Source organism: Symphodus melops (assembly GCF_947650265.1).
Source record: "Symphodus melops genome assembly, chromosome: 13".
NCBI lineage: Eukaryota > Metazoa > Chordata > Actinopteri > Labriformes > Labridae > Symphodus > Symphodus melops.
The window spans coordinates 312,303-324,926 of NC_136703.1; the positions used below are offsets into that span (position 1 = coordinate 312,303).

Here is a 12,624-nt window from a genome sequence, read left to right on the forward strand (position 1 = left end):
CACATCCAACTCACCACCAGGTGGTGATCAGTTGACAGCTCAGCCCCTCTCTTCACCCGAGTGTCCGAGACACACGGCCGAAGGTCAGATGACACGACCACAAAGTCTATCATCGACCTCCGGCCTAGGGAGTCCTGGTGCCACGTGCACTTATGGACATCCCTGTGCTCGAACATGGTGTTCGTTATGGACAAACTGTGACTAGCACAGAAGTCCAATAACAGAACACCACTCTGGTTCAGATCAGGGAGGCCGTTTATCCCAATCACCCCACTCCAGATCTCACTGTCATTGCCCACGTGAGCGTTGAAGTCCCCCAGTAGAACAATGGAGTCCCCAGTCGGAGCACTGTCCAGCACCCCTCCCAGGGACTCCAAGAAGGCCGGGTACTCCACACTGCCGTTCGGGCCGTAGGCCGAGACGACAGTGAGAGACCTGTCCCCTACCCGAAGGCGCAGGGACACAACCCTCTCGTTCACCGGGGTGAACTCCAACACCTGGCGGCTGAGCTGGGGGGCTATGAGCAAGCCCACACCAGCCCGCCGCCTCTCACCGCGGGCAACTCCAGAGAAGTAGAGAGTCCAGCCCCTCTCGAGGAGCTGGGTTCCAGAGCCCAAGCAGTGCGTGGAGGTGAGCCCGACTATATCTAGCCGGTACCTCTCAACCTCCTGCACAAGCTCAGGCTCCTTCCCCCCAGTGAGGTGACGTTCCATGTACCAAACGCCAGAAGCTGCGTCCGGGGATCGGGTCGCCGAGGCCCCCGCCGTCGACTGCCGCCCGATCCACATTGCACCCGACCCCTACGGCTTCCTCTGTGGGTGGTGGGTCCACAGGAGGACGGGCCCGCGTCATCCTTTCGGGCTGAGCCCGGCCGGGCCCCACGGGCAAAAGCCCGGCCACCAGGCGCTCTCCTGCAGGCCCCAACCCCAGGCCTGGCTCCAGGGTGGGGCCCCGGCTCCGCCATGCCGGGCGACGTCACAGTCCTTGTTGTTATTCCTCTCATAGGGGTGTTGTGAACTGCTTTTGGTCTGACCCGTCACCTAGGACCTGTTTGCCTTGGGTGACCCTGCTGGGGGCTCAAAGCCCCCGACAACATAGCTCCTAGGGTCATTCGGATGCTCAAACTCCCCCACCACGATAAGGTAGCAGTTCAGGGGGGAGAACCAAGTTCGTTTCAGTAATGAAACCAGAGGTCCAAAAAGTCCAAAGAATCCTGAACGGTCAGGAACAAACAAAAGAGGAATGTTTGAGGCTCAGAAAGTGTTCAGAAAACAGCAGCGTGTAACAGAAGACTCAGGATGTAAGCGAGGAGGCAGTAAGGTCACCGACAGGTCATCAGTCTGTAAAAGCAAAGTGTCCAAGGCCGGCAGAGTCCAAACCACGAGATCAATCCACGAAGAGGTGCTGGAAAGTCCTGCTTGAGGGGAAGAATGATCTGGGGGAACAGGAGAGGATTATATAGTGGCTTGATTGTAGATGAGAGACAGGTGAGTGCACAGGTGAGATAAGTTGGCTGATTGGTGGGCGTGGCCATCCATCCCTTCATCCCGCCATCCATCCCTCCATCCATCCCTTCATCCATCCCTCCATCCCTTCATCCATCCCTCCATCCATCCATCCCTCCATCCCTTCATCCATCCCTCCTTCCATCCATCCATCCCTTCATCCCTTCATCCATCCCTCCATCCATCCCTTCATCCATCCATCCTTCCATCCTTCCATCCATCCATCCATCCCTCCATCCCTTCATCCATCCATCCATCCATCCCTCCATCCCTTCATCCATCCATCCATCCCTTCATCCATCCATCCCTCCATCCCTTCATCCATCCCTCCTTCCATCCATCCATCCCTTCATCCATCCATCCATCCCTTCATCCATCCATCCTTCCATCCATCCATCCTTCCATCCATCCATCCCTTCATCCATCCATCCATCCCTTCATCCATCCATCCTTCCATCCATCCATCCCTTCATCCATCCATCCTTCCATCCATCCATCCTTCCATCCATCCATCCCTTCATCCATCCATCCATCCCTTCATCCATCCATCCTTCCATCCCTCCATCCCTCCATCCCTTCATCCATCCATCCATCCCTTCATCCCTTCATCCATCCTTCCATCCATCCCTTCATCCATCCATCCATCCGTCCATCCATCCATCCATCCATCCCTTCATCCATCCATCCCTCCATCCCTTCATCCATCCATCCTTCCATCCATCCATCCTTCCATCCATCCATCCCTCCATCCCTTCATCCATCCCTCCTTCCATCCATCCATCCCTTCATCCATCCATCCATCCCTTCATCCATCCATCCATCCTTCCATCCATCCTTCCATCCATCCATCCATCCTTCCATCCCTCCATCCCTCCATCCCTTCATCCATCCATCCATCCCTCCATCCATCCCTTCATCCATCCCTCCATCCATCCCTTCATCCATCCCTCCATCCATCCCTTCATCCATCATCCTTCCATCCATCCATCCATCCATCCATCCCTTCATCCATCCATCCCTCCATCCCTTCATCCATCCCTCCTTCCATCCATCCATCCCTTCATCCATCCATCCATCCCTTCATCCATCCATCCTTCCATCCCTCCATCCCTTCATCCATCCATCCATCCCTTCATCCATCCCTTCATCCATCCCTCCATCCATCCCTTCATCCATCCCTTCATCCATCCATCCTTCCATCCATCCATCCATCCATCCCTTCATCCATCCATCCCTCCATCCCTTCATCCATCCATCCTTCCATCCATCCATCCATCCATCCCTCCATCCATCCATCCCTCCATCCATCCTTCCATCCATCCATCCCTCCATCCCTCCATCCATCCATCCCTTCATCCATCCATCCATCCATCCATCCCTCCATCCCGTCATCCATCCCTCCATCCCTTCATCCATCCCTCCATCCCTCTATCAATCCATCCCTCCATCCATCCATCCTTCCATCCATCCATCCATCCATCCATCCCTTCATCCATCCATCCATCCCTTCATCCATCCATCCATCCATCCATCCCTCCATCCCTCCATCCCTTCATCCCTTCATCCATCCCTCCATCCCTCTATCAATCCATCCCTCCATCCCTTCATCCATCCATCCCTTCATCCATCCATCCATCCCTTCATCCATCCATCCATCCATCCCTTCATCCATCCATCCATCCATCCCTTCATCCATCCATCCATCCCTTCATCCATCCCTCCATCCCTTCATCCATCCCTCCATCCCTCCATCCATCCATCCCTTCATCCATCCATCCATCCATCCATCCCTCCATCCCGTCATCCATCCCTCCATCCCTTCATCCATCCCTCCATCCCTCTATCAATCCATCCCTCCATCCATCCATCCTTCCATCCATCCATCCATCCATCCATCCCTTCATCCATCCATCCATCCCTTCATCCATCCATCCATCCATCCATCCCTCCATCCCTCCATCCCTTCATCCCTTCATCCATCCCTCCATCCCTCTATCAATCCATCCCTCCATCCCTTCATCCATCCATCCCTTCATCCATCCATCCATCCCTTCATCCATCCATCCATCCATCCCTTCATCCATCCCTCCATCCCTTCATCCATCCATCCATCCATCCCTTCATCCATCCATCCATCCATCCCTTCATCCATCCCTCCATCCCTTCATCCATCCCTCCATCCCTCTATCAATCTATCCCGCTTACCCAGCTGCCCATCTTGTGTCCACAGCTTCTGGTCTGAAGATAAAGACGTCCTGTTCCACATCATCAGACTCAGTCTGTGAACCTCTGGAAGGATTTTACTGCTCAGTGTCTGCTGGGTTCGACTGTTATGAAGCAAAGAGTCGCAGACACTGTGATCCAGGAGAATACATCAGAAAGAAAGGTGAGTTTAATAAACACAGTTCACTTTATCACACACAGATCCTTTATGTGCTTTTCTCTAAATTATCTTCATTTCCTGTTAACTTTAGTGTATTAAAACAATTAAAAATGTTATTCATTTTATCAGTATCATTCTGGTGGACGGTGATAGAGGGACTGTGTTCATGTGTAAATCAGCCTTAGTGAAAAGGTCTCATGCAGGGCCGCCCCAGGCCAAGTGGGGGCCCTAAGCTGGATTTTATTTTGGGGCCCCCCTACCAATAACATGATAATAATAATAATAATAATAATAATAATAATAATAATAATAATAATACAAACTTACAGTTACTAAGGAATCAGATGAACAGCCTCTATCCACAGTGGAACAATAAAAGCACAGACTGATAGGTTATAAACCTGAGACAACATACGACCACCAACTGCTCAATTAAAAACTCCTTTTGTTCAATAAAGCTGAAAACATTCAGTTAACAAGACATTTAATAAATGGTTGTAAATGTAATCTCCAGTCCACATCGAGACACAACTATCATCTGTTCTGTCTCATGATGAGCACGAGCAGACATGCTAGCAGTTTCTGTTTATATGCCACTAGGTTTTTCCTTTTTTACTTCAACAACATATCCACCTTCAAACACGAGCCTCTTCCTGTTTGGACTTTGTCTTTCTTTTGCTAGCTCCCCATGTGGTCTCATGTGTTGTGTCCTTCCTGCAGGAACGTCCTCCACAGGCACCGAGTGCTCCACCTGCTCTGATGGAACATTTTCAGACGGGACGTTTCCATCTTGTCAGAGTCACACACAGTGAGTGAAGCTTCACATCACACATGGACACACCTGAGTTCATGATCCTCCACATGTTCCTGTAATAACTGTCCCTCTGTCATTACAGATGTCTATCAGAGGGTTACATGCTGCTGAGAGCAGGAACTAAGACAAAGGACGCTCTGTGTGGAGGACTACTGTTAGTCTGTATTGGACTGATAGTCTGTGCTGTTGGTTTGATTCTTTTATTCATTGTTCCGTGTTATTTCGCAGAACGGGAATAGATCATTGAGAACGAAGTAAGGTTTCCACTGTGACAATGAAACATGATAATTTTTATTTTATAGATATTATGGTCTGTCTCATCATTCATTTGATTTTTATTTATAACATTTTATTCCAGGATACAGAAGACAAGCAGAACCCTTCTTGGTATGTTTTAAACTGTCTTTACTCTCAGTCTGTTTTATGTTCAATGATTTAATAAAGTCTCACTTATTCATGTTTCCTGTACATGAAGGTGAGAAGTCGACCCTGAGAAGTCAGAAGATCCAACCCTGAAGAGTCTGTGTTGAAAATGCTGGAAAAGATTGTGCAATTTGGTGAATTTAAATGATCGAAATACGGAAATGACATAATCTATTTCAACCTATCATATAATCATACCTGCTTTTGTTTGCTCATTCTTAATCTCATATTCTTGCAAGCGTTGTCTTTTCCTTTTTCTTTTGTTCTTAGTGATGATGTAACCCTGACAATGTTTTAGTAAACAGTGATGAATCACAAACACACTTATGATAGCGTGTGGTTTTGAGATGTACCGGTTTGAACCGGTTTGAAAGCAAAGAGGTTCATGAGTGAACTTATGGTGACCTCTGGGTGAGCGGTGTCTTGATATGTGACCTCTAGATGGCATCAAGGTGTGAATGTGACCGCAGAAGCATCTGCAGCGTTGAACACTCTTACAATTACACTTTAAAGTGCACATGCACACACACACACACACCCATACACAAACACAAGACATGTGACCTGAAGGTGACATCAGTGAACTCTGGTGCAGACACACACACCCTCCACTCTGACAGGTGGTTTTATGAAAGTTTGAGACAAAGAGACGATTGGTTATAAAAAGACCTTGAAAATGTTGATCGAGTCTTTTTGGCTCCGGCCAGCTGACTCCACGCTCTGAACAAAAATTCCCCTTTTGGGGACTTTTGAAAAAATGTATTTTTTATTAATTATTAATTATTTTTAACTTTCATTTTTTCCTTTTATAAATTCTTACTTTACTGATTTGTGTTGGAGTTTTAAAAGACTTTGTCAGATTTTCACCTTTTTTTGAATTTTCAATAAATTTCATGAAATCTTCCCAAATCCTCCTTTTTTGATCGGGTTTCTTCACGACGCCCCGCGAGCCTCGGAGGTCAGCATGGACACACCTCACCACGGCACACTGAACAGAATGCAGACAGTAGAGGGGGGGTAGCTGTGAAGGGGATGTACTGATGCCTAATTATCCTACGGGACGGATCAGGTGGAGCGTTTCTCCTCGTCTGGGTGTTTGATGATTTTATCGTGAGCTCTGAATCACCTGGGAAATAGTAGAACTATTCAGTTCCAACAGGTGACTTCTTAAGTTAGCCACATAGGATCGTGCTATTATTATTTATTTACCCATAACATGCGCGTCGAGGACGTGCAACATCTGAAGTCAGAAGATCCTGAAGATCCTGAAGAGGAGAAGAAAAGAGTGTCAGGTGAGAGAGCAGATGTTTGGTGAGGTGTTCACTGACTGACTGAGATCAACTCTGTCCTGTTTTTACAGCTTTACTAAATGTTTGCTTTAAACTAAATCTCTTTTCTCCTCAGGTTCAGACGGGTCAGAGTGAACCATCTCCAGGATCCTGTTCTGGTCCAGCTGCTGGACCCTGACACACATCGTTCATATCTGTGGATATTTGTGTTTATATTCTAATATATGTGTATATGTATATATGTGTTTATACATTTATATCTGTTTATATGCATAGGCCTATATGTGTTTGTTTTTATATCTGTTCCAGTTTTGTTTTTCTCAGACTTTGATTGAACACAAACATTTTCATCAGCGCTCGATCAGCATCAAGTTTAAATCTTTAGAATATGAATTTAACAGATTGTCCCTTTAATTCCTTTGGCCAGCTGTGGCTCAGTGGTAGAGTTGGTCGTCTCCCATCTGAAAGGTCGGGGTTCGATCCCCAGCTCCTGCAGCCTCATGTTGATGTGTCCTTGGATAAAACACTGAACCCCATATGAGTGGATCAGTGTGACCTGTAGTTTTGAAGAAGATACAATTAAAATGGATTTAATAAATACCTGCAGAGACCTGAAGTTTAAACTGACTCTTTATGTTTTTGTTCCTCTTTTAAAGAGCGAGGAATAAGAAGAGTGGACTAAATCAAAGTGTCTGATTCTCGAACAATAACATCAAAATAATAATGCATTTTATTTATAGGCCCCTTTCATGACACTCAAAGTCACCTTGCAGAATAACAATATACAATCGGTTGAATATCTGTGTGCTGCTGACCTCTGGTGGACAAAATAGACATATCTATTATTTTCACTTCAACACTGAGCTAACGGTTCAAATATTTCAGATCTTTTCAAGTTAAAGGAGAGTAAGAATGAAACCTGATCATGTGTGAGGTTAAAGGTCACTGAATACTGAACTCTGTCTCAACATCGGCAGTTTGCTTATCAGCGACACACAGCGGCGTGGAGGACGCCATCATCTTCCTGACCCATAAAGCCCTGTCACACCTGGAGAAGCAGGGAAGCACTGTGAGAGTCGTGTTCTTTGACTTCTCCAGTGCTTTTAACACCATCCAGCCCGGATATTCATCTGCACCCCGACATCACAACGACCTCACTGGCCGACCACAGTACGTCCGAGTGGACGGCTGTGTCTCTGATGTGGTGATGGGCAACACTGGAGTACCCCAGGGAACTGTTCTGGTACCCTTTCTGTTCACTCTCTTCACCTCAGACTTTAACTCTGGTTCCTGCCATCTCCAAAAGTTCTCTGACGAGTCCTCCATCGTGGACCGCATCACTGACGACAACGAGGAGGAGTACAGAGGTCTGATCGAGAGCTTCGTCACATGGTGTAACAACAACCATCTGAAGCTCAACATCGCCAAGACAAAGGAGGTGGTCGTGGACTACAGGAGGAAGAGGTGCCCCCCTGTCCCAGTCATCATTCAGGGGGAGGAAGTGGAGAGGGTGGACTCTTACAAGTCCCTTGGGGTTCACATTAACAATAAACTGGACTGGTCCCACAACACTGACGCCATCTTCAGGAAAGGACAGAGCAGGCTTCCTGAGGAGACTCGGATCTTTCAGTGTCTGCAACAGACTCCTCAAGACCTTCTACCAGTCTGTGGTGGCCAGCACACTCTTCTCTGCTGTGGTGTGCTAGCAGGAGCGAGTCTGTATTTATATATATATTCTCTTTATATATAGTATACAATATTATTATTACAATGTTATTATGTTACCTTTATTATATCTACACTATCTATATTATATATTACATTATTACATTATAGTCTTATATTCTTATAACTATATATCTATACTCAAGTCAAAACTCCACTATATTTATTATACTTATAACTTATAACTGTTTACATAACCTTCTGATCACAAATGTCACACTTACTGCACAGTATTATTACTATCTTTTTTGTCCTGTTGAGTCCACCACACTATAGTCCTCTGTATATATCCTCCCCCCACTACCTGGATTGTATTTATGTTTATGTTGTTATTTTATTCGATTTTTGACTTTTTGTTTTTGATTCTGCTGCTGCTGCTGTAACGCCCGAATTTTCCAAATGGGGATCAATAAAGTTATATCCTATCCTATCCTTACATTGATCTCATCTTTCATCTTTTATTCAAGATAGATAAGTGATCAGGGATATAAAGCACGTGTAGTTTGAGAACATTTACCTGCATTTGAAAAAATAAAAATAAAACATTAAAATTAAATATATAACTCTAACTGAAGAAAACAATCTCATGCTCTATGTGAGTTATTAACCATTTATAAAGAATTTTAAACATCTGGTGAAACTGAATGTTGCCCAGTTGATTAGCAACAGTTTATTTATGATACAAATACAAAAAACACACCAACCTAAAACTGACCAAACAGAATTAAATGAAAAATAAACTGAAGTTACAAACAAAATGTCAAAACGAAATAAAAAAAGGCCTATAGGCTTTATGTCTGTAAAGCACTGTGAATTACCCTGTGTCTGAACAGTGCTATAGAATTAAACTTGCCTTGCCTATAAGTTAACTTTGGAAGTCAGCAAACTACAAGGTTTTCTAACTCGTTATTCATAAATCTACCAGCAGGTGGCGCTAAACGGCAGCCTTACAGAGCAGCCTGGAGCTGCAGGTGAGTGATTAGTTACTCTTCATGGGTTTCATGGATCACGACAAAACACCTGTTGATAATAAAACATGTCTATCTATCTATCTATCTATCTATCTATCTATCTATCTATCTATCTATCTATCTATCGGCTTTTTTTCTTATTATTTCCCCCCCCAAAATGATCTAAAATAATAAACAATATTTAGAGAATAAAAACAAATATTACATTCCTGATGACAAAAACGTGACATATATAGGCCTATATAGATTTTTGAATGGTTATACAGAGTGAAGAGATACAGCTGTTCATATTATGAAAATTAATTTAACCTGCATTAAGTTCGTCAAACAATAAAAAAATAAACCGGATATGAATCCAATCATGAACATTAAAAACTGTTCGGTTGCGTTATGAACAAGCTGCGTTAGAAACAAACCGGACAGGTGAATTTGGACTCTGGTAACCATGGTGACGGATAAGAAACCACCAAGTTCGAAAGACTGAGGCACTCCAAAACCAGGTTTCCTTTCAAAATAAAAGCCCTACTCATGCCTGCTCTCAATGCAGCAGACAAAAAAAGTATTTATCACTTAAATTATGCAACAAACAGACTCCTACTGGAGTCATTTATTGTATTTAGCACGTTTAAAAACCAGCGTTACCAAATACTGTATATGTTATTCAGAATAAAAGAGGGACAACGGTTCACTAAAGAAGGAAACCGATCCATAAATAAGTTAATAAATGAAACATTATGGTTAAAACTGAAAAGCTTATTAAAAATGAATAATAATCTGTTTATTGCCAGACTCAGGGAATCAAATCACACTTAGTTTGATTATTTTATGTGAAAGTATAACCGGAAGTAGTAATGTAACATCCGCTGGCTTCCCTCGCCGGATGTGTGAGGGGGTTATGGGTCAGTTGGTTCTTTTTTTTTTTTTTCCCTTCAACTTTATTGAAAATTTCAACATACACAAAAAGACAAAACAAACTCTTAAAAGGATGAGCAACAATAGCTAAATATACAGAACAAGTACATTCAAAAACGTCAGTCAAGACTAGGGGCGATTAAGTGCAAATTAATTAAAGGAGCAGACAACAAAACTGGAGCAATGTAAAAAGGAAAACAAATTACAAACAGCAACAACGAGGAGGAGGAGGAGGGCCAGGAATCAAAACAAACAGAATTTAGACAAATCAGCTCTAATCTTCCTAGCAATCCTGCTAGATTTAACTTTTTTCAGGGACAAGTAAAAATATTTGAAATCATTCATAAACCAGTCAAAGGAGGGTTTGCTATTTCTCCACTTACTACAGTGAATATGATATTTACACATGAGTAAAATAACGTTTACCATGTCAGTAACAGAAGGCTTTAGATTATCCATGAAATAAACAATACTGAAAAAATCAAAAGAAGGAATATCGTCCATTTTTAGCGATAACCAGCTTCTAATGTTGACCCAAAATATTTGAGACACAGGACAGAGTACAAACAAGTGTTCTAAGGTCTCTTCAGATTCACCACAGAAAGCACAGGAAGGGTTCACCTCCAAATTAAACCTGTTTTGAAGAAAAGTAGCAGTTGGATAGATCTGGTGAATTAATTTAAAATGGGTTTCTTTCACTTTAGGGAGAACAGGCATCTTAATATATTTGTGCTTTAGACAGAATAGAAAGCTCAATTTTCTCTGGAAACCTAGTAAGCGGCCCTCTGTGGCAGTCATGGAAAAAACGAGATTTCAGGATATTCCGAATAACTTTGTTATTACATTTTCTATCACACAAGTCACACCCATCAATCATCAATTTTGGTAACACAGCCTTAACATTAGCGTACATTAAGGTGTTCTTGATTATCTGGATTAAAGGTAAGGGAATCGCTTTAGAAACTTTACTAAATATACGAAGACCGCAAGTAAAGTTAAACTTGTTAACAAAGGATGTATAGTCTATTAAGTCACCATTTGAATTCAATAAATCAGTAACAAACATAATATTTCTCTCAACCCAATCATTCTTGAATACGGATTTTCTATTGATCGTGATTACCCTGTTGTTCCACAGAGTTGAACAGTGAGGAGAAAAGTTATGTGTAAATATCATTTTCCAAAAATGGAGAACCTGACGGTGGAAATTAGACAGTTTTAGTGGAATTTTGAACACTTCAAAATCACATTTTAAAAGAAAGTCTAAACCGCCTATTTTACTAAACAAAGATCTAGGAATATGAAACCACATAGAGTTTGTTTGGGACAAAAAGGACTTAATCCAATTGATTTTAAACGTGCCAACTAGTGATTGAAAATCAAGAGCATTGACACCACCCTTATCATAGTCTTTAACAAGCTGGGACCTTTTAATGTAGTGAGTCTTGTTTCTCCATATGAACTGAAAAATCACTGAATTAGCTTTATTAATATTGTTGGAGGAAATATACAGGGAGTGGCATGGATAAATAAGTTTCGAGATACCTTCTGCTTTAGATAAAATAACCCTGCCAAAAATAGTAAGGTCTCTGGACAGCCAATGACTAAGAGACTTTCTTGTATCTGATATCCGGTTGGACACATTAATGTCTTCTCTTCTAAGAAGGTTCTTTGTTAATGTTATTCCCAGGTATTTTACTTCTGATACCACTTTAATAGAAGCAATTGTCGTTTCAGAACTTGTATGTATGGGAAGTAGTTCACATTTATTTATGTTAAGGGAGGAGCCTGAAGCATATGAAAAATCTGAGATTGTATTGAGTGTTTTATCAACCATTGATTTATCTTTTAGAAAAATAGATGTGTCGTCTGCAAATGGACTTATTTTAAATTCTTTGTTGAAGATTGAAATACCTTGTATTTCGGGAGAAAATTGAATAAGAATAGTTAAAAGCTGAGTTGCTAAAATAAAAAGCTTAGGAGAGATAGGGCAGCCCTGTCTTATGCCTCGAAGAACCTTAAATCTCGGGGTCATCCCAGGGTTCAGGGAAACACAGCTGTATATGTCAGTATAGAGCATCTTAATGATGCTACAGAACTTGTCTTCAAAACCTAAAAAGTTTAACGCTTTCAACAGAAAGGGCTGTTCAATGCTATCAAAGGCCTTGTAGAAATCTAGAAATAACACATAACTTTCTGTACTAATAAAATGGTTGTAGTCTAACATATCAAGTATCAGTCTGGTGTGGTTATGAATATTTCTACCCTTTACAAAAGCAGACTGACATTCATCAACTAACTCGGTTAAAACCCCATCTAAACGGTTAGAGTATACATGTGCTAATAATTTATAATCATTGCATAACAAGGTTATTGGCCTCCAGTTGTCCAGTAGAAGTGTATTCTTATTAGGTGTTGGGATTAGGGTGATCAGCCCCTGCTTCATAGTTGGTGACAGATGCCCAGATGATATACAATCTATAAAAGCATTGTACAACATCTCTCTGATATCTTTCCAAAACAATATATAAAATTCAACGGTTAAACCATCAACACCTGGTGACTTCACTTTAGACATCCGCAAAATTGCATCATCTAATTC

General features: G+C 42.6%; 1 protein-coding gene across 1 annotated transcript in view; it reads left to right on the forward strand.

The window, feature by feature from the left end:
- The window catches only part of LOC306833413 (tumor necrosis factor receptor superfamily member 14-like), a 33,329-nt gene that overhangs the window by 3,057 nt on the left and 17,648 nt on the right, over positions 1-12,624 (forward strand). Inside the window, exon 4 of the mRNA XM_079358660.1 lies at positions 3,736-3,891. Coding sequence (XP_079214786.1) covers positions 3,736-3,891 — 156 coding nt within the window. The remainder of the gene's footprint in view (positions 1-3,735; positions 3,892-12,624) is intronic.